This window comes from Anopheles moucheti, chromosome 3 (assembly GCF_943734755.1).
Source record: "Anopheles moucheti chromosome 3, idAnoMoucSN_F20_07, whole genome shotgun sequence".
Lineage (NCBI taxonomy): Eukaryota > Metazoa > Arthropoda > Insecta > Diptera > Culicidae > Anopheles > Anopheles moucheti.
Window position 1 is genome coordinate 62,298,802 of NC_069141.1, and position 25,695 is coordinate 62,324,496.

Below are 25,695 nucleotides of genomic sequence, written 5' to 3' on the forward strand. Positions count from 1 at the left end.
TTTGTTTCAACCAATCCGTACGGTTTATTAAACATAGCTTTAGTTCCGAACACTCGCACTCCTATTTTACATATGATTTTGCAGCGAAATCGGTCCCTTTATCGGACACAATGCCACTGCCGAACCGCATTATTTAACCTATTGATCCCCGTCTCGTTTTTTTTATTACAAACATAATGTATTACCCGCGGTTTCTCACGTACACACTACTCTCCACGAGAGAATATCGTCTATTTTACCGACTTGCATTGTCCCTGTGTCTTGTGTGTGTTTTTTATTATCACCGGTATTAATGTTAATATTTTTACAATGCCTCCGATAAGGACGAAAGCCGCTAGGGATATGCAATTTCGCTTACTATCTAATCGATTATCACCTGCGCAAAGGAAGAATGTGCGTAATCACTGTTTTTTTTTTTGTAAAAGATGTAAACTCATTCCTAGGGTGTGTGCTGGTACTGTACATTATCTACCGCACCTATAAAGCAAAGAAGGCCGTGTTAAACACGCGAAAGCCTTAAATTTATGCAGGGAAACAGTTTGCGTGAAATGAATTTTAAGTCTTCCAACAGAATCTTTGGTTCTTGGCATCGTGAATGATTTTTTTCTTGTTTCGTTAATATCCGGTATGCATCCCTGTAACATCCTGCGTTTTATTTCCCATTATTGAAGTATTACTTTAAAAAAAGAAAGATTAAAAACGAAGCGAAACGCGTTTAATGCTTAAAGCTCAATCTTCAGCTGATCCATCCTCGGGCGCCGTTTCTTCCGTTATGGCAATCGGTGCCATCGTCTGCTCCACATCACTTAGCGGCGCCGTCATCAGGACGGAGTAGCGAATCTTTTTCGTCTTGAAGTACGAGTACGAATTGTCAAACAGTACGTGATCTGGAAAGGTACCGAAACGGAAAATAATTCCTCTTGGCCGTGGAAGAATCATAAAGCCTGTACTTACATGTACAACCCGGTTGGCAGGTGATAAACCCAGACTCGTCGATCTGATGGGAGGACACCCGCTTTAGTGGTACCTCAATAATCGATTCTTCCGTCTTCTTGTTCACGCACTTGACGCCGAACTTGATGTCGTGATCGAATGTACGGAATTCCCACCTGGAGGAAGAGACGTGTTAATTGCACCATTAAACAACTCTCACCTATCTGTTTGTATGCAGCTCAAGCTAACAAAATCAAACAGCCAAATGTTTGAGCAATCAAAACCGGGAGCCGATTGAAACAAATAAAAATATTGTTTCGATGCTAATCGTTTGGCCACATCTGGCCCCTTACTCACTTCAAGAAACAGCCAGCATCCTCACAATCAAACGTCATCTTCAGCTTGCTACCCTTCCGGATCTCCGTCTCCGTGAACGTTAGATTGTTGTTGAAGCTGTCCTCCTTCGACGTGTACAGCTCTTTCGGCACCTTGCCACCCCAGCAAATCTTTTTCTCACATTTCGGATTACCGTCCGGGTCGGTTTGGGTGCCACCGAAGTAGGCCGGTATTTGGTCCGGATCGCACCGTTCCAGAATCGATGGCAGCCACTTGTTCCGGTCCGGCTTGTAGATGCGGATCTTGTCGATCGTGTACTCGCCGAGGAACTTCTTCACCATGTTGTACGCGAACGCAAACACCTTCGGCGTGTTGATGATGTAGCAGCACTTCAGTATTTCCGGATAGTTTGCCTCGTACATCTTGATCAGCGAGATGACGACCTCACTCGCCGGGCGCCAGATGTACTGCTTCAGGTTGAAGTTGTCCATATCGAACACCACCACAAACTGTCGGCTGTTTGGGTTGTTTGTCTTCTGGCTCTGCTCGTACGCCAGCTGCATGTAGCCCTCGAGCGACTGCATCGTCATGCGGATGATGTCGGCCCGGGACACGCTGTGCAGTAGCCCCCAGATGTCAAACCCAGCGAAGGGTATGATGATGATCGGTGAACCTTCCTTATCGAAGCCCGCCACACCGTGCGGGCTGTAGTCGAGCAGAATCTGTGGCGTGGGCCACTTGGCGATCTCATCTGTATTCCAGCGCTCGCGGAACTTCATCGAGTCGCGCAGCATCTTTTCCGCCGCCTCAGGATTCCAGTTGCGTGCTAGAATGGGGATACAGCGAGAGGTTAGACATAAAGCTTGGTGATCGTACAACATCAAAACTATTCTTATCAACCTCGTAACATCTAAACTCGTTGTGGTTCTAACTTCAATAAGATAATTGCTACTTTCCATTGCAACAATCGTAACGTTAGGTAAAATTGACGCAAGAAAAAAGGAAATCAACATCCGGTCCCTAATGACGCACCACTAGTGAACTTTTCATTCTGGGCCCCATTTTAGCATGCCTTTAAGCCGGTGACCTTCCGACATCATATTATTCATCATCAAGATTTTTCGTTTTTTTGTGTTCTGCGTGCGAAAACAGAAAGCGCACGGTGAGAAAAAAAATGCCAATTATAGTTCTAAGGTCACTCGCACGTGCCACACACGGGGTTTTTCTTCTTTTTTTGCAATGGTTGACAGTGAAGCCAGCATTGTAGGCATCCACCCGCGCAGTGGCGCATAAATACCGGCGTGCCTGGGCGTCCGTCCCTAGTGCGAGCGTCATTTCAAATATTTACTTCTTCACGCGAACCACTAATTACCAACAATCAACCGTAATACCCCGAACCGGTTCAAGCGGCCACCTAATGCGACCTATCGCCGGTTGCACATGCGCCGATTCATCAGTGGGTCGCCCCGGCTTGTGCCTAGACGGTATCGGTAACGCTTACCTCGCAGCCAACGCAGCAGATAGTAATCATCGTGCTCCGGTTTCAGTACGTCAACCACCTGCCGACGGAACTGTAACGAGAAGAGAAGAGCGTAGGTAGGTGAGCTAGGTACCGATCGAACTGTTGATGCTGCAATCACCGTACAAGGGTAGAGTGCTGGAAATCAAATCAAACCCAAACCACCAACCGATCAACTGGTTTGCAATCAAGCAGAAAGATAAAAAACACTCTCGGCCCAAAATAGGGCCAAGCTGGCGTATATGCTCCGCGCGCACGATCAGGGTTGAGGACACCTTAGTACCTTTTCGCATCACCCACATACACGGTGACTCGTCTTGACCTTCAACTCACAATCATACCTTATACCCATCGCTATTTGGTTCAATATCACCAGAAAGATCATTAGGACACGAACTATTTGGACCTTCGTGACGGTAGGCATTCTACTGTTGTGTGCCCCATGTAGATGACCCTCAATGGCGGTCATACTCGTGGAGATCAAGAAGTGTTCAAACTCTCTGCCCTATCACAGCTGATGCAAGTGTTATCTCTATTTCCCACGACGAGTTATGTCAAAGCAACCGCTGGAGATGAAACTCCGTACTTCATGTGTCACGATGGAAGGTTGGCAATTAAAATTCGCCAAATGTCTCTTCGTTATTAATCACAGCGTGCTGCGTCTCCTTCTCACATTGACCTCAACCGTGGCCTGTCACCAAGGCAACCCCACGCTATGTCAGATGATGAGCTTGAACTCAAAGTGCATCTGTCATACAAACGTGTGCACAATGTTAGTACACGCCTCTCGCGCTCTCTCTCTCACTGTGCTGAAGGTGAGTTAATTGTAATTAATTTTTCGTTCACTGCAACTCTGTGCACTAGCGTATTTTGCCCACACTGAAACACGGGCCGTGTGTATTTTGCAAAATGATGCACGTGTAGGAGGCCCCCTAATGGGGAGCTTTGAGATTTCGCTGGTAGTATGATGGGAACGTGCTGTGATTAAAAAGAAAAGCAACAAAGCACCTACAATAGATTGATTGATGGGGCATTCGGGTGGGATTGTGGATCATGATGCGGACAATAGAAAATAACTTTTGCTTGCCATACTCATCACAACAAGGGCTAGAGTGCTATCGTCCGGGCATCACTATTAGATTGAATGCATATATAAGTAGTGCTTCTACTACCCCTAGAGTTAGAGTCACGGAAAGCTTAGCTATTTAAATGTGTTTAACCTTTTAACCTTTTTAATGCAACCGTCCACTACATGCGCGGGGAAAGGTGTGAAAAATAGCAATTCCTCGCTAACCAAACATACTTCATACTGAAATATGCGTACGGTAGCAAACAGAATAATTATCGCGCCATTTTTGCACATCTTTACAAGACTCTCGCTAAAACACGCAATATTAAACTGGTGATTTTATCCAGCATTTCCTGGTGAATTCTTACCAACCATTGGCATCCACCATGAATTGTCAGTTTACGACTGCTTGCAAGTGAGTGGGACTTTTTTTTTGTTGTTGCGCTAAACACAGCATCATGCACACCGTGCGTAACCTCCAAGCAGAGGTCAAAAACATGACTTTAGCAATGACTTTTGCCGGTCGTTGGGATGTAATTAGCGTTGTAATTGATTTTGATTGAATGGTTAGCTTCAGTTTGGACCTGCAGCAATGTATTGTTATTTGCAAATGCAGTATTGAAGTATTTGATTGATTGCTAAGAGCTTTTATATTATGTAATTCTTTTAAAATCCTTGTTTTTATAAATTATTCTAAAAGAACTGAGCTTCTGTACGCTATTTATTTATTCTTCTAGTTGTACTTTCTTGTTTTAAAGTTATTGAAATGAGACTTGCTTTCATTTATTTGCAGCAAGTCCCCTAAATCGTTCGTAGTCATGAGTCGTGGTGTGTCCTCAACGCCATCAAACCTTCTCAATTTGGACATTTCACGTCTCCTCTGTCCATTCGGACGATCTAAAAGGACTTTACGGGCTGGCTCGTCCGGTATCATTCTCATGACGTGACCAGCCCACCGCAGCTTAGCGAGTCTAATCCGCTGAGTTTCTTCAGACTGTAAAAAGACCGGTTGGCTATCGCTTATCTCAATATTAATGTTCTTGTAGATGCCGAATTTTGAGCCAAGACAGGAGCAATTTTGAACCGATTTCCAAATTCCGGTAACCTACGCACCTACCTACCATTTTTTAATGAAGTATAACATCATGAAATGACTAATTTATCATTATAGAGTATAATATCTTTGAATTCTAACAGAGATCATAATAAGAGAGATCCCAAATCTCTGAACTTTTCTCTATTCCTTCAACCAAAATATTTTCTGCTCGTGACGCATACGATCCAATGTATTTTTAAGTGTTTCCAAAGTGGTGAAATATGACACAGAGCTTTTGTTTGTTTGTGCAGCATTTAGCGCTTCAATTATTGGTACGGTTTGTGCGTGTGTTGTTTTTTGTTCCAACCAAAGCTTATTTGTATAATTATTTTACTTGCTCTTAAAAAAATACTATATTTTGTTGGTGTTGTTGCAATACCACCTCAAACTGCTACTCTTCTCTCAGCACCTTGAAATTAAACCTTTACTTTGCCCCGAACATTGCCCATTGCGCGTAAGGTCAATAAAAAGAGCTAACTTATGGCCATTACTCGATTACGCAAATGCCACCACCATCATCGCCACAATCTACCGAGCTTCCAACGGTCAACAAACGTTTAGCCGAAAATTGATGAGCCGGCGTTTCAAGGCAAAGGTCCACGCTATGAGCTAAACAAACGGATAAGCGATCGTATTCGGTCCGCCATGCATCTTGCCAGGAGATAGCTCGAAGGTATCTCCCGTCGTTTATTACATCATGCCGCATGGAAATGGTTTAGCCGGTCAGTGTCAATAGTCGGCGAAGGTGCGTTGGATTGAACCGGTTCACGTACCCGATCACCACGCACGCGGGTGCCAGCTCCCGGTGGCATTGGGCTGCGCAAGAGAGACACCTTTCGGGTATTGGCGTAGGTCCATTACCGCGTGCTTAAGTATTGCTCGGTGCGCGAAAGAGCACGTGCGTTGCGTAATCGCGATTCACGCGCCGACACTGCGCAAATGCATTCAAAGCGTACGTGTGCGTGTTCGTGTATCGACCGGTGTGTCTTTGGCAGCAAGTTTGGCCATCAAATAATTGTTGAACGAAATGAATCACAAAAGAATGGCAAAAGAAGACAACAACAACAACAAAAAAAATCGACGTCCAAATTATGCTTTAATTTGGATTTTACGCGTTTTCGAATTCATGTCTTACCGAGGCGTGCTACGTGCGCAGAAAGGAAATCAACCTTGAAGGACCTTGACGGTTTGAAAAAAAGATATGCCTAATGAATGTGAATGTTGTATTTCTAGCATGCAGATAAGAACGAATCTATCGGTCAAGTACACCCGAGATTAGGTGACCTTTCACTGTTTGGAGAAGGGAATGTCTGGAAACGATTGCGAATTTACGGCCAGTCAATAAAATAATCTAATGACGATTATTAAAACATTTTGAGAAACATTTTGACACAAATGCATGTAACGAAAATTGCAGCTGCAATTATCAACGATTTACGTACCATTTTTTGGACAACTGTTTGCAACATTACGCCCTCAATGCGCGGCACTCAAGTAATTGGCACACTATCCAACGAAAAAAAAAATCATCTACTCAATCGTGCTTTTCCATTGCAAAAGAAGGAAAAATGCCCATCTTCTGACTCATCGAATTCGCTCACTCAGTGTTGCATTCGCGAAAAAAAAAAATGCGCAAATTGCGCCCTCACACTTGCGATCTTCCATCCACTATTGAATGCACATTTCGCACTTGGGTACGATTTGGCGGGCGAACGAATTGGGCAAAGGAGTGCCGACATGCTGACGTGGTTCGGTCGCAGCCACAATTTCCCCACTGCCCAGGTCAGCTTAATGCGATTTCACACAGACCGGGCCAACCTGATTGGCACTAAGCAAACTGAACTGATCGCTAAACAAACGCATCGACACATCCAACAAAACGGGAGGAATTTATGCGAAGATCACGTCCAAGCGAAGGTTCGCATACCATCATCGGCTGATCATCTTGGTCAGTTGCTTTCGGAAGTCATGGGAAGCAATGCAGTTGGCGGTGGGAGTCAGCGCTTTTTGATGGAACATTTCACGGGTTGACGTCAAAAAGGGTCTTTGTTAGTAAACCTGACCACGGCAAGCGCATAGTCAGGTGGTTCGATGCATGCGAACAATCTTGAAGTGCTGCTTAAGTGCTGCACAATGGTTGCAACTCGGCGTGATGGTGCAATGTGCAGATGCCCACACGTCGCTGTTTGTAAAGTGTGAAAAATCAACAACCTTCTCCTTGCTGCGCTTGTCACCGGAGAAGCAAGTGTGCTTCAAGTTTTCAAGCTTAAATGTTGATCAAATAAGTTTAATTTAAATTAACGATCTATTTTATACTTAAAAAAAGATTTTTAATTGTGTTTTTATTTATTTTTCCAATGATTATCCAATTTTTTTCAATGATTATGATTATATATTATCCAGATTGTTTTATTCCACAGTAAACATTTAAGTTTCAATTATTTCCTATTGTTTAGAAAACAAATATTTAAAAGTCACATTTTATAGTCAATCTGTTCCTTAAAGTGACCACTTCTCCACGTTATTAGCGTTTAATAAGAAACAATTCCATAACATATCGCAGAAATTGTGTGCGCCAATTGTTTCAATCACTCGCAACGCTTCGGCAAATGGCCATAAAACCGTTCGACCATGCGGCACGGAAATTTGGAACGAAGCGAACGTTCAGTGCACTTTATAGACATCAACAATAAAGCACTTATAACGTTAGGATGCTATAAAAACCCATCACCGTACATTAGGCTAACGATAATTTTAACCGCCTCTCCATTAGACCGATGTACTGATTAGTCTTTCCTACCCTAAAAGATGGGTAACATGGGGTGGAAAATGGTGCAAAATCACATTTTCTTTTTAATTAAACGAACACAAAAAAGGTATCTTGCGGCAGCGCAAATAATTGTTCCATTGCAGTACAGATGTCACTTCTAGTGACAAATGATCGCTTTTTTTGCATTGTTACCGATCGTTGTGGTGGATTTGTCATCTTTTTTCACTTAATGTTGCACTGTGACTACATTGAAGCACGAAGAAAAATAGTGATTTGCAACATTTGCAGTGCAATTGCAGTCGGCTTTAACTGCACTCGAGCTGTCTAGTTGTCCATCAATCATTTGCGAGAGAAAGTGTTTTGTTGTGAAGAAAATATTGAATAAACATCGTCACCGGTTGCAAGACCAATGTTTTGAGGCCCTTTAGCGTTGTGCCATGTTTGGTTTCTTTCGCTTGTGTATTACACAACGCAAATATTATGCATAAAAATACAGGGGGAGAATATCGTCGTAAAAATAACAGTCGTTTCAGCTCAAGCTCATCCGGTAACATCCGACGTAACTGTTTCTTCCACAATCTTTACGGCTGTGTCTAAAAACAGATGATGGTTTTAAAATTCCCAAACTGGATCCAATCAACATCGCGATCGAAGACTTATGGTTATTTTTATTTATATTTCTAACTAGAGAACCTGTTTTTGGGACGGCCAGTTGTCACACCAGTTATCCACATACACGCATTTCGCAATAGTTCGCGACCGTGAACCAACCAAACCAACCCCAAAACATGCGGCTTTTTGTCTAACCCCCGCCATCAGCTGGAAATGCATTCTCGTGTCACCCAGCTCAAGCCGCCACACACTAAGCCCAAACCGCTAATCTCCATCTTGCACAGCGCGCTGCTGCACCGGTTGGGAATAATCTTCCCTTGCATCGTAATCTGCACACACCACGTCCTGGGGAGGGGGGGGGGAACGTGATCGAACGGTAGGTTGGAAACGGAAAACTGCACCGAAGGTGAACAACTTTTTCTAAGCCCCCCGTGGCCATGTGCCTCGTGGATCGTTCCGAACGGTGCCGCGGAGAAGCAGAAAGCCGTTAGCTGATCGCGCAACAGCAGCCACGCGGGTGCAACCCGCTGGCACCGTGACCGATTATTGACTCCCAGCATAACGCCTGGTCTGTGTGAGTGTCTGCCAGCGGGTCGATGGTGGTGAAAAAAGCGCCATCACTTTGCATACCATCCCATGTTGATTGTTTTAGAAAGAGACGTTGCGAACAAGGTGGAGTTTGAAACGAAAGGAACTGTATGTGGTGGTGGTGGAGTAATTTTGAGCGTACAGTTCGGTGTAGAAACATTTGCATAATAAAATTATTAAATTAAAACATGGGCCTTAGTTTTTTTTTCGGCCCACCATCCACAGTTCCCGGCTATGAGACCAGCTATAAACGGTTCAAAATTCCCATTAACCATTTGCATCGCATGCTTAGCATGAAAACTTCCCAAACCCCCACCATCATTAGCATATTAGCCGTGCTTAGTGTCCGGTATTCCAAGGCTAAGCACACCGGCCGGAGATCGGTGGTTGTCTGACTCGCCACAGGCACGGTCGCGGGTTTCGCGTCTGGGGCTCGCAAGTTGCCCAAGACAACCACCGACACCGATAAAGAACGAGGCTGGGGCGTTTACCGACATTTCGGTTCCGATTTAGTTGACCAGTGTTACTGTGTAGGGCCATAAGATTGTGAACGATGCAACGGTGGTTAATGTAGATAATTGCACCAGTAAAATGTCACATAATCTTCGATCTGAGCATTGAAGTCTTTTGTTATTTTATAAGCGACGAACCCTTTTAGACGGGTGGATTGTTGGAAAAAAAAGGTTTAAAGCTGTCTAGAATATTTAAATTATAATACAATAAGCTTTATTCAGATGTTATTTTACTTAAAAAATTGATTTTATATTGTAAATGTATAAGCATTATTGAATATTTTAATAATTTGTTTTCAAATAACGTTGGCCATTAGACCATGCTACATTTATTATTTCACAGTAGCAATCGAATGTTCTTTTTTCCCCCGGTAATAATACTCGTTTAAAGTATTTAAGCCTCACTATACCACGTTTGTGTATAATTTAACCAAAATCAAACGATAATTGCATTGATGATTCACTTCCTGAATCGCCCACCGCCCACCATTGTGTGTCACTAGCCGGTGGATTAATTAAACGTCTAATGGTGAAATAATTGCCAGCTTTATCGGCTAGTGGATGATATAATTTAACCCTCAATCACAACCACTCAACAGCAAACAAACTTCTAGAACGGTTCGAATGGAAATATTCACCGCCGTTTGCTACAAATGACGTATACGCGATCATAATGACGATTCCTTAGGGGCTTTGATCGGCTAACTAATACTTCCCGCGATTGTCGTCATTCGACACAGCCCCACGCGCAAGTGTTCCCCTTTTTCCTTTATCGATACAGCGTTCTGGTACGAGGAATTTGGTGACGGGGATAAAGATAAAGCACTACCTTGTGCTGAACCTTGTGTAATCTCAATTCTGCACGATGACTACCGATTTTGCAACCGAATGCATTCCGAATCAATAGCACCGATCGTTCGTTCCACAGGGGGGTGTATTGTTTTGCGGATCACACCGGAATGGTATGTGTGTACGTCAGCCGGTAATTACGCCAGGAACTGTGTTCTCATCGCAAACGATTGGTGCGTGCCTGTGTCAAGGGTTCGTCGCTGACTAGCAAAACGAAAGACTTCAACCATGATGCGTATCGATTTACTACCGACTGTGGACATGTTTAATGACTTGTGATGTATTTTATATATAGAGTAATTAAATTAAAAAACAAGCTAATTTTATGCTACCGTTTTAATAGCAACCCAAAATTATAAAACATCTTGGTATTACTACCGTGTAAAACTGAAAAAAACATAACATAACCGGTAATCCGTGGGCTTTTTCAAGGTTACGAGCAACGCGCAGACGCAGACAGCCACAGACCTTGCCAAATATGAAACGAAAGCAATAAAGCTGCTCTATTAAGCACAAGAAGCGTATCAAAACTGCCTGCAGAAGAAGAGAAAAAACAATAAACTCCATTCTCCGAAGGTTTCCAACGAAAAACACTCAAACACCATAAACATACCTCCGATCTTCGTCCGCTGCACTTCCTTATGCGTGCCGTTCTACCGTGTGCTTTACTTTAGTTCTGCCACCGTGTTTTCGTGAAGGATGTTTCGACTATTTTAAATGACTTTCCAGCGACCGCGTATGGAAGAATCAGGTGAAGGAACATGATGGCTACAAGGGAGTAGTAGAATGCTTTCAAAAACCTTTGCTTCATCCTTGGAACCGAAACCCCCCCGCTTCCAAGGCAGGTGTTAGATTTGGCCATCAACGAAAAAAAATAATAATACTCCGGGGTTAGCCACCAACAAGAACAGCCAAAAAAGTAGCACACGAACGGAATGATGTGTGTGTGTGTGTGTTGTAGAACAAGCAACCATCGGACAACTCGCGCATGCGCAGGAAACAAGGAAGGATAGAACGCACGATGTTCAATCGACCAAAAATGATTAATTTGTTTACGATTGCGATGCTTCGTAATGGATTAACAGCTGTGAAAGACTCTACGCGTGAAGGAAATATCTTTGCCATCCAAAACAATAAGCTGTTATACATTAATCATGATTTATTATGTTTTTAGGAAGTGTATTGAAAGGTATGCTCTTCCATTCGTTCTATTCCTGATAACACTAAGATTGTTTTATCGTAGCAAGTCGGTCAGCTTTGGTTGTTAAAAGCTTAAGAGATAACGATAAAGATAAGATATTTCGAAAAGTCAAAATTGAAAGTCAACCTGATAAAACCAGTGGGCGCATTCTCATTGTACTATTTTTGAAGCAAAACATCAAGTACAAATGTTTAAGCTATTTATTCTGCATTTGTGCACAGAAAAAAAAACTTAAATAATCAACCTTATCTCTACCAATGGCAAACCCATCGTGTTCACGCGGCTCGGAATTATGGTCCAACAAGTTTCGTTACGATCGGTAATTGCACAGCCGTTGCGATTACGGATTGCACGTCGCATATCCCAACCACACAACCTACCATCAGCCGAAGTTAGCCACGCTCATCATTTTATTTCCCATCGACCGTCCAACAATCTAATGATCGACAGATAAATTGTCAAACCGCCATACTTCGTTTCCCCCCATCCGTGCCGCGGGAGCACCCCGATTGATAAAAACAAAACACCCCAAAAACCCCATTCACCATCCGTCCCGGATACGCATCCAATTGGCGTGCGGGTATCATCATTGGGGACCCATTAATTTTACACGCTTCAAACGAACATTTGTGTACCAACTCGCGCATATGTGACCAGGTGTACCTTCTGGACGTGAAAACGGGAGAAAAAACGGTGTGGAGTTTGGCCCCGCGCTTTGGGTCGTACTGTACCGGAAAACAGATTTTTAATTGTACGACACGATCGCACACGATCGACGAACGTCGAAACCGGAACACCGGTGTCGACCCCGCGCCAGCGTGATTGAATATGAAACGCAGCGTTGCATGAAATTGCACTCCAAAACGGTGCACTCGACGCACACACATTGTGTGGCCAGGCTTTCTCAACACCTTCCACAGCGCCATCCTGGAGTGCGACAAGCAGAAGCACCCGATTGGAACTCTGAACTTTCTAAGCCTACTTCCCCACCTATCAGTTCGATTGTCCCAGCGCTGAGGGATATAAAGGTAACACGAAGCAACATAAATTCCTTATCTGACAAACGGCGTCAACAGCACAGAACAACAGTTGGATTGACAAAAATGTGCGCAAACAAATCAACACCCTAGAGCCCGCTATGCACCCCGCTAGCGGAGTGTTGACGGCGTGATCGTAAAAACAGAGCGATACGAATAAAATCTTATCTTATCGAAACCGCGTTTGATAAAGGCTTTTGAATATGTTTTGTCCCCTCCCTCAGAAACTTCCTGCTCGGCACCACCTACCTTCATCAGCGCAAATCGTTGGTCATCCTCGAGGGAAAGCATTTTCATGGACATTGTGTTGCTGGCGGTAGAAACAAAATGCACTATTTAGTATCACTCTGCCCTATTTGCAGCTGTGTATAAAGCTTCTGCTTCTGGAGCTGTTGAAAGGATGGAACAATATAACAATCGCACCTAAACACAAACACGGATAAAGTATCGATCAACGTTATTACCGTCCGTTCGGTTTACTGATCGATCATTAACCTGGCGGCTTGATTGAGATTACAACTGTACTCCCCGGTCCCTTATCGATTGTCACCGCGAAAGGAGTGACCCTTTTACAATTCTTCAATTCGAGTACGCATTTATTACGGGCTTTAGCAGTTTGCTTTGTGATAAGTGACAAGTCTCAGGCCGATTAGGCGACCCGATGGAATTCTATTGGGAATAACAATACAGCTTATTATGGGTTGACTTTAGAGCTTAGCAAGTTGCCCATCTTCAGTGGGTAATGATTTAATAATTCCGATTCATTCCAATGCACTTTGTTACACATTTTGTATGAAAAAAAACTCCAGCACTGACCACTTGAGCACATTTTCTTTAATAAAAAGTATATAATTTAAAACAGCATTTTCATTGCACTTACTACCTACTTGCACGTTACTTTCCACGGGTTTTTTTCTATCAAATCTGTGCATAAATCCACTTAAAATCCACTTGCATTGCAATTCCCGTTTTTAAAAATGCAACCAAACTAGCATCCTGTCATGCAAAGCAAACACGCACTGAATATGCAACACGATCAGCAGGGGTACACTACAAGAAACATTTACACTCTAGCTTGAACGTACGCTGCGAAAGAGCTTCGCCTAAATCGAAAGAAGCAACGCACAAAACGGTGGAAAGAAACGGCCACAACACACAAATTCAAAACTCATCGCATACTACAATGCAGTGCGAGAATGCCGGGCACGCGGCGATACGATTCACGCTTCACAAACGTTCCACGCTGGAAACCCGGGCAACGCCAAGACGCCAGGCCAACACGCGTTGGAAAATCCGCACAAAAATACACCCTTTTTTTCTTTTGCTGTAAATGCGCCACCGACACCTCTTTCCGCGAGTGAATGCATAAATGAATAAGGTAAATATATCCACGGCACTACCACAAATACTGTTCACACACGGTTTTAGCGTTCGTATTTGGTTTGTTTCCGCTTCTTTCTGCCTGGTTGTTTGCTTGTAAATGGTGCGTAGATTGAATTAAATTTTGTACGCTTATTCGTGTACGATCATCTGTACACTAAACGGCAAAACAGAACTTGCCAACGATCGATAGTCACAATACCCGGCACAGCGATCTTCCGTTACGTTTGGCACGTTCGGTGGTTCTTTCGAGACTGCGATGATCCACAAGCGCCACTAGCTTCCGATAGGTGTTGCGGGCATTGCATCTGAAAACCCCTGCAATTGTTTAGGGTAGCGTGGGGCTCGATTGCTTGCACGAACGTTGGTGGATAAACGAGCGTCCGTGCTGTATAACAGTTGAAGCGGCCGTGTCCGTTTCGGTACTGCTGAGCAAGGAAATTTGTTTAAGGGCTAGGGTTTGTCGAGCGGATCCAAGGTTCGGTTTTATGCAGGTGATCGTGGATTGATCACATGATGGATACCAAAGTACGGGTAAAGGGGTCTTTACCCATTGGCTGGATTAGAACTATTGGGCTAGAGATCGAGCGATCGTGTGGCTTATACCAGCATGTTAGTTAGAACCGGGAAGTCCACAATATACAGTGAACTTTAAGAAATGACCAAGGTTTATTGTAAGATGTTTAAGAAAAATTTTCGAATTTCGTTATCCCGGATAATTTCCTCGCGGTTTGCGCCCTTAGCCGCACAAAGTGTTATACATATAACTATTTTAATAAAATAAACGTTTACTTAGTATGTAGTGTATAGTATTTTAATAAAGCATAGTAAAATGTTAACAGAGATGTTGAAGAGAAGATTGAATACGAAATCGGGTACTTAAGATGATTTTTTCGCTCGAATAACATATGCGAGAATATGTTTCGCAAGGATTCAATACGTCTTTGATGCTTATTGTGCGACGAAAGTTTAACGAAAGACAGCTTGAGGTTATTGTGTTCCATTTCCAATGAGATATAAAATAAAGCTCAATTATTACGTTAAGTTTGCTTCGCCATACTTGTGAGTAAAGCAATACTCAATCACAAAACTTCCATTGTTCACTATTTATTCGATTTGCTAAATACATTCTTTTTTTTATTTTGCATCATTTTGCAAAAAAATTCCAATGTATACGATTTTTTTCACTTTTGATTAATTAAATACACAAATCAAACGAATTTTACTAATGAAGTCATTCCTGGTCGCTTACTTTCATTACTCACACTGTGATAACTTGCATGCCTTTAGCACGTCTTGCATGCAATTCACGCTGTAACGGATAACGATTCAATAACGCGCTTGGTCAAACAACCGTTCCACCAACGCAACAAACCCCAAGGATTAATATTTAATTGAAAGGACGAAACGAAACGAGCAGTAAATTACATACCCTAATTTATTATACTTAAACAAAGGATGGGAACAAAACATTGGTAGGACAATTTGTTACTAAAATATGCATTCTTAAACAGATAAATTAAGCTTAAATAATATACACGATTAAGTTCATACCTTTCGTTTGATAGTTTTTTCTTCTGTATCTGTTCTTTGTTTTATTTCCATTTGTTTCGTTCACGCCTGCACGTGACGAGTGTTTGCATATTATGTTTGCGCGGATCGATCGTTATCTCGCGATCGGTATCGCGGGAGTGCGCAGGATTTCGGTATGCTTTAGGTTTGGCGCCGATCAACATTCTGGGAAAAGAAGGGTGGCGGCTGACGCACAACAACAACGTTTTCTTCATTCGATTCCGTATTTGTATTTTCTTTGTAGATTAGTTGATTTCCGTTAAATAGCTTGCTTGTTAGTTTGTTACTTCCTTCCTCTCCAAACCCACCATCATCATCTACACCGCTTGAACTACTGCAAATGCTTTTCTGCTCTTCATTACCATCCGAATTGGTAAATGAATCTCCTCGCTTATCTTCAAGTGCAATAAGCAGCCCGTGGCCAACTGCCGAGAACGAAAATTATGGCTGCACTTCCATACATTGTAGGTCGTAAATTCGGGATGGAGCCGGAGCAAGCATCTCTGGTCACATCTTGCTTTAAAGTCGATTCCAGAACTAGGAACTGCTGCAACTGCTTTCATGCCAATTACGAAACAAAGTTATTTATGTTGTTTTCGAAACTCTTTTCTGCTTCAACCAGCGCTAAGGTTTATGGAGAGATTTTTTTTTTAACAAATCAGTATTATATATTTCTTTGAAAATTACTTCTCCGGTTTCTTTATCATTTCGACCTTTGTTTCTTATCTTTTCTCATTCTCACTCTCATGGACTAACTATCGCGCTGTTGGCGAATTCCACCTTAACCGTTTCTTCATCTACTAAAGTTTCCATCTAATTCAGACTTATCAGTTCGAGTGTTTTGTTGTGTATAGTTTTCTTTGTTAAATGTTTTGTTTTGTGTTTGTGTGTGCATGCGGGAATTTAGCGCAACAACAGTGTCCTTCTGAAGTATTTTACTTTTTGTGTTCGACTATTTGTTATAGCAAAAAGGGTGTATGTTTGTGTACGTTTGCATTTAATTTTCTCTAGTCAATATGTAGTTGAATAGTATTTACTTAGTTGCCAGTACGTGTTTGTGGCGACAATCAATGGAAAGTATCGCATACTCAAAGTATGTGTTTGCGTGTAGGATTCGCCAACTCTCGCCCGTTTGTTCTATTGCTTTTCCCGCAGTCCCGCAGCCTTATCATAGTTACGTACGATTTGGGGCCACCGTGTTGTAAGCATTCAGTTAAATCGCTCCTACGCTCGACCCACGTGATATTATTGGTAATGCGAGTAGATTGTACTGGATTATTTAGCTCCTAGCGTAATGTTTCTGAACAAGAGGGTAAGCATCCAAGAGTGAATAATTGTTGTAATATGCACAAATCTTACGTACGCCCCATCTCATCCTTTATTCGCCGCACTCCACGTTAAACGTCACCTGGTAAACACAGTACAGATCCAGCAGTGCCCCGCCGGTGGCTATGGGGTTGAGTACAAATAGCAGCAACATTATCGTAATCCACCAGTTGGCAAAAAAAACATATCTTCGCTACGCACCGTCCCTACACATTGCCTAATTGATATATTTGCTGTATCTTCTTTTTCGATCGATTTTGTAACTTTTGAATAACTTTTCGTAGTGTTGAACCGTTTCTCCGCTATAATAGATTAATTTGTGTGTGTTTTTTTGTCTTGAGTTTTACCTTTTTAATCTTTTTTTTTGTATTTTGTTTTGATAATACCATTAACCCTTCGTACGTTATTTCAACGAGTCTGACTCGTTGGCGAAATTTTGAAGCCTAAACTCAAGTGGAGCTGATTCTGTTATGTGTGTTACGGTGTCCAATTGGTTACGGATAAGCTTTCTTCGCCTCAGTCATTGTATTTTTTCATTCGGAAATTTCGATAAACGTCCGTAACCATGGTAACGACCTACTAAGCCTGCCATTTCTGCCTAACTAGACTTATTTTACCACGTATCCGTATAGTCAGACCTTGCTGCGGGGGATAGCTTTGGATGGGCTACCTCATAGCAAAATAAAAACCTCATCGTAAAATAAGTCTAGTAAGAAAGAAATGACAGGTACGACCCAAGAGGACGCCAACGTCCTCCTAGCGCCGCGTTTACACCAAGAAGAGGAAAAGAAATAGTCGTTTTGAACTATTACGAATGAGTTTCCCCAGAACGTCGAATGGACCGAATGGTCGAATTTCCATTGTAAATACTAAGGTATTAACTGCAAAGTATTCGACATTCAGGTAACAATCGTTAAGCCAAATAGCAGAAGAAGAAACACAAAGAGTTAATGCATCGTTAGGAAACCGAAATTGCACTTCTAAGAAGTATTACAATGTGAATAAACACAACATAGGCGTGAGGCCAAAGCATTAGAAATGTCGAATCAGTTTTTGTTTGCAATTTTGCCTATATCATTGGACAATCATAAGAGATTTTGTTTTGTTTTTGTTTTTAAATTGATTTGTTTTACTAACTTAAACTAAACCGTCACAATCTCTGACACGGACACATCCGATGTCTTTTTTATCGTTTTCTTTTTTTTATTACATTCTTTTAAGTGTTTTCCTTACTGCGCCCCTACCGTGTACCGTGCAACATAGGTAGATAAACCCAATATCCGTCCGTTTGGCAGAAACATGCTTTCCCATTCTTGACACAATATGATTGCTGCCGGGAGAAGAGTTACTGCTTGCTAAAAACTTGCAACAGGGATCAAAACAACAATTTGAACTCGTATATCATTCATGATATTATCTACCGATACGTTCATTTCGTATCGCACGTATTCCAATTAATACGGTGACGCTAGACCGCCTTACAGAGCCTAGAGTTAAAGTTAAAGTGTCACAAACTAGTATAGTAATTTGGACATATCAAACGATCATCCTTTATATCTCTCGGAAATCATACGCCGAGGTTCCTGCTTGTCGTTGCGTTAGCGCAAACTCATTAACATTATCTGTAGCTAAAAATAGGTATCCAAAAAAAGAGCTAGCTGCAAAGAACGACACTTGGTAAACATTTAACAGTACTTTTTTTTTTAGTCCTTCTTGTCGATCGCAGTGTTTAATATATTTGTAATCAAATAATTATAAAATAAACAACTAAAAATCCTTTCCGATTCTCGGCGGACGGTACTACATCGCTGCAAATGTGGCAGAGACCGTTGTGTTCCGCACATTTGTATGCTCATGCGAACGCAATCTGTAGCGTAACCTACACTTAAACGAAATGTCGAAATTAAGAAATTGCTTCGAACTATATACATTAAAAGAGTTTTAACAAAACTGGACCAACGGGAAACGCTTCCACGCGTACTCCTAGAACTCACAGCAATGCGGCTGACAATAGACACATAAAGAACGCATAGAGCTGTGGTTCTACTGTTTGCTAGTGAAACGCAATCATCTTATTTTTTACCAGCACCACCACTACCCTGATTGGTGGCCGTTCCTGCACCGGATCCTCCACCATAATAGTACGGTGGCAATGAGGAAGATTGCAGGCCCACCGGGCCTGGTTGTCCGGAAATCTTACCAATCATGCCAGCGCCCACACCGGCCCCGGATGCGTTCATCAACATCGAATTGGCACCGGAGGCCGCCATTTGCTGTTGAAACTGTTGCTGCTGTTGTTGGCCGAACTGACCATATTGGGAATAGTACTGTTGCTGTTGCTGCTGTTGCTGTTGGAGTGCTGCAACCGATTGTTGCTGCTGTAGGTAGTCGAACCCAGCCTGATGATTATAGCCGTGCAGACCTGGTAGCAATCCGGCTGCGGACATAGGGGCGGATACAGCCGCCATCGATTGGTTCGCATTGTAGATACCGTACTGCTGTTGCGGTTGGGATTGCTGCTGCGGTAAAGCTGATAGATTCTGGAGAGAATAAGGCACATTTTAACGCTCGGTCATAGGATAAATCTCATCCGAAAGCAAGTATTAAATTTAATGTTTCTTCGCCTACCTTGCTAGATGATTTGCTACTATTGTTTCCGGGAGCCACTGAACCGCCACCATTTTGACGATTTCCGTGTTCCGAAGATGAGCTAGATGACTTCGATTTACTTTTCTCACGATCCTTGTCCTTCTTTTTACTACCACTATTACTACTGCCGCTACCGATGGCATTGGGACCTCCCATGCCCATGATTGCGCCATGTCCGCCAATGAGAACATTTCCTCCAGCAGGACCAACCGCACCGCTAAGATGTGAACCTCCGCCACCAATTGCCTCGCTTGTAGCGCTGACATTGTAGTGTTCTATTTTATCCTTGGAAATTTTCAATTTTAAGGACGCCGATCCGCCACCAACACCAGCGCTGGAAGAACTACCGGCACCGGAAGCACCATGCCCCGATGCGCTGTGGGAACCTCCGGCTGATAACGATGCACCGCCTGTTGCCGGACCACCGGGCAATGAGGACGAACCGGACAATCGATCCTTAGGAATTTTTATCTTCAATCCATCATTCCCTGACCCAGATCCGGCGGAACCTCCAGAACCGGACGCATGCAATCCAATTCCATCCACCACTGGCGGGATGATCGCTCGGTTAAGTTTGATCTTAATCGGACCGGGTGGTGGCTGTGGATCCTGGGCCGAATGTGAACCGTGTTGATGACCACTGCCGATAGCACCACCACCACCGGTAACATTCTCCGATCCCGTGCCCGACCCCGAGTGGTGATCACCTTTCTCCCGATGTTCACGATCCCGGTGCTTGTCTTTGTCTTTTTTGTGCTTTTTCTTCTCCTCGCGATCGCGATCCTTCGTCTTGTCCTTTTCCTTGTGCTTGTGCTTTTCCTTCTTCTTTTTCTTTTCCGATTTAGACCTATGACTACCGGCACCCTGGTCCGTGTCTGGATCGGAAGCCGTTGAGGCCGTCGTACCTAGTGTGGATTGTGTCGTGGGATCAATCACGGCAGCAGCCCCTGGTACTGGTTGTACGTTCGCTGGCGGCGGAACACTGACGGAAGTATCACTCGCAAGGTTAGCATTCGTAGTTACCCATGGATAGGAAGGTGGAACCACACCGGACGGTACAGAATCGCCCGCACCACCCGCTTGCATCTGTTGCTGGCCAACGGACGATGGCGGAAGTCCGTGCAAATTATCCATCGCAGTAATTTGTGGTTTCGTGTCCATAGCTAACGGTGCACTGCCGCTCGTATCGATTGGCTTTGTATCCGTAACATCAGACCGTGCCGCACCAGGCAGTGCCTCATTCGTACCGTAAAGGGAGCCGAATTTTGGCGTCTCGTTGAACAAACTTTCCTTCAGTAAACTGCTAACGAGCGCTGCGTTCGTCTCGATGCCGTTAATTGTGTTGCTAAAAATGCCGCCACTTTTTGCCAGCGTCGACGGTTTCGAGTCACTCAGCAGCGGTTGCGAAAGCAGTGAGCTGTCGTTAAAGTTGAACAGTGACGAGGAATCGTCCATCTTGTCGAACGTGCTGGCCAGATCGAAGGAGGAGTTGAACAGCTGGTCTGAAGGCGAACCGGAAGAGAGAAACGATGAGTTGGATGGTTCAGTTCGACGTACTTTCTGCTCTCGGAAATCGGTCCCATCGTCTTGTCGAATCTGTTCGTTGCTCGGATGCGGCCGTTTCGCTTGCGTGGACATGCTGCTAGCGCTGGTATTAGCGGCACTACCTGCTGCTCCCATCGTACCACCAGGCGCCCCATTACCGGAAAGATTGCCAAGCGACGAACCATCGCTGGCGGCTAGTACGTTCGGGGGTAAGACCGTTCCGTCTAGTGATCGTTTTAAATTGTGGCTAGAGTGAATATTACTACTGCTACTACCGTTATTGCTACCAGTGTTACTAATGTTACTATTGCCACCGACCATCGGAAGAGCGCTGGAGGACCCTGGTGGCATTAGCGATTTTTTGTCGTGTGCCATCAGCTGATGCTTGCTTGATGGTTGCTGCACATTGAGCCCCGAAGACGCGTCCAAACGGCGTTCTTTCTTCTGCGCATCGGAGCGTGATGGTCCCATTGTGGAACCGTGATGCTGTTGGAGCTGTTGCAGCTGTTGCTTCTTGCCGCTAGGGCTACCCTTCGGTGGTTTTAGCAATCGATCGGATGATGTTGCACCGGCCGTTACATTACCGTAGTGGCCGCTCGATCGCGATTTACTCGGCGGTAAATTCTGCAACGATTCGTTTTGCGAATCTTTCCAGTCCGGGCTAAAGATTGATGATGGTTTGTTTTGTTTCGGCGGTGTACACATCTGCATCGGATCGGTTAAGCGTCCAATCGATTCGTCAAGCAATCGGAAGGAAGATGGTTCTGTTTTTGGCTGATTACTGCTGCTACTGCCCGCACTCGATAACGATTGCTGCTCAGCTAGGGGAAGGTTCGATGCACGGCCACTGATCGATTGGTTGTAGCTTGGCGGATGAGAAAAGAGCGATGAAGGTTGCTGCTGGGACGCTTGCTGTTGATGTTTCGCGTTATAGTTCGGTGCGACGGGGCCTGACGTTGAGGAAGTTGTCTGTGGTTTTGGTGCTAGCTTCTGGCCACTGCTACTGTGCCGTTCCGCCTTCATCTGATTGTAACCGGAATGCATGGACGATGAAGAACCGGATGACGAGCTTCCACCAGCACCTGTTGCCGCACTTCCTCCGCTTGCTTGCTGCATGAGTCCGGAAACGGACGACGGTTGGCGGGATTTACTTCCCTCGTGTCCCTGATAGCCACCGGCGCTCGATCGCTGAGATGACACGGCACTGGAAGGGTTAATCAACATAGACGACGACATGCTGCCCCGGTGCGATGATATCGATGGTGGACCTTTGCTATTATTACTGCTACTACTACTACTTCCACCGCTTCCATAATGCTGGGGCGGTGCTTGCTGCTGTTGCTGCTGTCCCGCCAAGCTACCGGAGGACGATAGACCAGCGGGTGGTCGCTCGGAACGCGAACGGGATCCCGAACCAGACGACGACGAGGAAGGAATCTTTTGATGGCTCCCGGAAGACGACATTCCGTGCGGTTTCATCATTTCGGCTGGAAATGGTAAGCAAACAAGTGAAACAAAGTGTTAGCGTGCGCTAAGAGAGGGATAGCCATTGTTGACGAGAGTTTACTTACAGCTGGAACCCTGCTTAGGACGATGATGACTAGAGGCGGACGATGAGGTCGAACTGCCTTCATCAAGACCGCGCGGTACCGATGATGAGGAAGGTGCAGCCATTAGGCTACTGCTGCTACTACTGCTACCGCCTGTTCGTCGTCCGGATTCCTCCTGCACATTGGACAGTAAGGGTAAGCTATAAAAACTGATCAACATTTAGAAAAAATGCTACTTACCGCTCCCGAATCTGCCCGTATCGATTTCATTTTGCTTTTCAATCTCGTCGGACAGCGGTCGAAAATGTGCAGAAACTCGTCCGTCAGCTGCTTCAGCAGATCGAGCGTTACCGTCTTGTCCACATAGTGAAACCAGTGGCGACCCTCGTTCGACTGCGGAATCTGGGTATTGCGATACGGTAATAGGAGAGAAAATGGTTCAGTTTACGATCGTTTTACATATCAATGTCTGCGTTTCCAATAACGCACCTCCCATCGGGACCATTTGCAGGCGAGATGAATGCAAAAACAGGCCACGACTGTCGGTTTGTACTGCAGGCACATGGTTGTAAGGTGTAAACTAAAAGAGTCCAACAATGGGTTAAGGTGGTATGTAAATATGTATGAATGTATCCTTTCAACACACCTATTGGATGCCATGAAGTAAGATGTCTGTGCCAAATCTTTGGAAGCTGTAAAAGGAAATGAAATTGTTTCAACCGGTTGGTACCTAGCGGATCTAACAGGATGGATCTGCTAATGGATATTACCTTTCACAAGGTGACAGGTTTTCACTACATGAGTATGGGGATGATCGATGGCCACATCAAACCCCAACGTTTGCAGCAGCACATTCTCATTGAACACTAGATCCTGCGCCTGTTCGGCATAATTTTCCCGCATCGGATCCGGTGCGTCCAGTCCGAGACATATGTGTACGACCTTGATGATGTGTTCCAGCTTGCGTGGTTGTTCTTCGACCTACGGTAAACCATGTCACAATTAGATACACGATCCAGGGGTATAGTTTTTCATTTCAGTTTCTTACTTTTGCTGCTAGGAATAGGGCGGCGGCAGCTATGCTGTTGCGATGGAATTGTGTGAACGAATGAAATGCATAAAACCTATGCATGTAAACAATGGCCGTGTTGATGCATAATTGAGATCTACGAAAGATAATCAAACTCGCATTAATGCTTCATTCGGAAATACCAGTGAATTACGGAACATGGCATATTCCGCCGTTTCTCTGGCATCCATTTTGTATATGTATCCAGTAGCCATTGATGAGAATAAAACTTAATAAAAGCACAGAACAGATCCTTACACTTGTAACCGCTGACCCATATCCTGTATCAGGTTGGCAGCACGCTGTCTGTACATAAGCTCTTGATCCGCATCCATGCCACACTTGCGGCTCGGCGAGCTCGCGAGCTGCTCGGCTGTAAAGTACCATTTCGAGTCATCGTTCTTACTCGTCGTTCCGCTCGCGCTACCACCAGAAGCCATCGATGGTCAGGTATTCGAGGTGATCGGACGCTTTCCTTTACGCCGACCAGTGATAGGAACAGTGCAAGTTCGATTGATGCCTCTACCACCTGAGCTCAGGAGAGTCACCAGAGCGTGTCCTCGACAGAAGAATCCTACGTTCTGCTTGTTCGGATGCTAAGCAGGCATGCTTTCATACCGGACTTTCTAAGATTGATTGTGCCAGAGAGTGAAGTTTGGAGTATTTACTTTACCTCAGCCAAAGCGCGGTACAATGGTGCGGAGATTGTTGTTTATAATTCTGAGTTTATCCATCCGTACCTGGCACACGTTTGTGACGTTTAGAAATAAACATAGAAGCAGCCTACTAAAATCCACCACCACCCATCTCGTTAAACACGTTTCAGCAGATGATGCGTTCCGAACAAGCCGTTTAACACTGTGTGCGTGTTGTGAAAGGTACCGTACACACACACACACGCGCGCGTTCACAAACCTTGCACCCTTGTTTATCGACCGCACTCACACACTGCCACCCAGTGTTACCGTTAAACACACACGCTCGTCGCTTGCACGCACACTTGCACACACGCCTTTTCTAATACGGAAAATATGGCGATCAATCGTTGGCAGTGGGATTTTTGTTTTGCAACGTCACAGATAACTTTTGCATGCTCTATTCCTGGTCGGCCCGTAATGATCTAGGGGAAGATCTCTACTTTAGGCGCCAACGTATCCGAGCAGTAGACATTCAGCTAACCCTGGCCATCGGGGAAGCAGACTACCGCCACCACTGCACACGCGGTCAATTGCTGCGAACCCGCGCAAAGCGCTCAAGAAGTACATTTAGTTGGTATGGTTAGAGCAATTATTTCATCATTTCATTGCAGTTTCCGTCGTCACACCAATTTCCCAAGACGCCATTCGACCGCAAAGCAAGCAACTATCAGAGTGAAAGGGGAACGGTGTGGGAGCGACAGAGAGAGCGAGAGAGTGAGGGCCTTCTTACGTCGTGTCGTGCCGTTTTTTTTTATCTCGTTTCTTGTCTTTATTGGCTGACTCTCTAGGACTGGCTTTGGCTTCTGCTTTTGGGCCCGGTTGTGAAAATCGTGTCGTGCACGCGCTGGGTCGCCGTTGCTTCGCTGAAAAACTATCCGAAACGTTGGCTGGCACGTTCGGGAAGGCAAGGCAACCGAATCCAGCTGCTGGTATGTGAGTTTGATGGTATTATTTTGGTGTAGAAAAATGCACTCCACAAATATGTTTTTCACTCCGTAATGGCCGACCTCACAACCAAGGTCAGTATAGCATACAGGCTGGACCATCTAGCGCCGTTTGACAGTTTGGCGCGGACAGCAACAGTAAACATAAAAAATGAATATATTCCCAGCGAATAAAAAAATAATATTTCCTTCGAATAGGTCAGTAAAATAAGACTATCTTTATTCGATCATGCCAACCGGGGAATGTGGTATTACATTCCATGGGTATATGTGTACCGAATTGATATATTATATCTAATTTAAATGAGTGAAATATACCATGCCTCTATCTAGCAGTATTATTAGTCGAAAATTGATCTATTTTTTTCGAAACTAACAATCTGTATTGTTCTTCTACTTCCTGATAGAAATTATTGAACTTTGAAGAACATTGTGTAGAT

The 25,695-nt window shown here is 44.2% G+C and overlaps 2 protein-coding genes across 2 annotated transcripts; both read right to left on the reverse strand.

Moving 5' to 3' along the window:
* Window positions 1-9: 9 nt before the first annotated feature.
* LOC128303823 (SEC14-like protein 2) lies at window positions 10-14,143 on the reverse strand. The gene is made up of 6 exons (XM_053040899.1): window positions 14,105-14,143; window positions 12,772-12,911; window positions 2,771-2,840; window positions 1,291-2,095; window positions 955-1,109; window positions 10-887 (listed from the first exon to the last, which is right to left on the reverse strand). The coding sequence occupies exons 2-6, from the start codon at window positions 12,823-12,825 to the stop codon at window positions 730-732; spliced, it is 1,242 nt and encodes a 413-aa protein (XP_052896859.1). The 5' UTR covers window positions 12,826-12,911; window positions 14,105-14,143; the 3' UTR covers window positions 10-729.
* Window positions 14,144-15,328: 1,185 nt separating this feature from the next.
* On the reverse strand, window positions 15,329-25,308 carry LOC128305722 (cyclin-T). Its single transcript, XM_053043309.1, has 9 exons — window positions 23,872-25,308; window positions 23,593-23,710; window positions 23,315-23,525; window positions 23,191-23,236; window positions 23,034-23,124; window positions 22,785-22,946; window positions 22,566-22,719; window positions 19,429-22,481; window positions 15,329-19,340 (listed from the first exon to the last, which is right to left on the reverse strand). The coding sequence occupies exons 1-9, from the start codon at window positions 24,051-24,053 to the stop codon at window positions 18,873-18,875; spliced, it is 4,485 nt and encodes a 1,494-aa protein (XP_052899269.1). The 5' UTR covers window positions 24,054-25,308; the 3' UTR covers window positions 15,329-18,872.
* Between the last annotated feature and the right edge of the window lie 387 nt (window positions 25,309-25,695).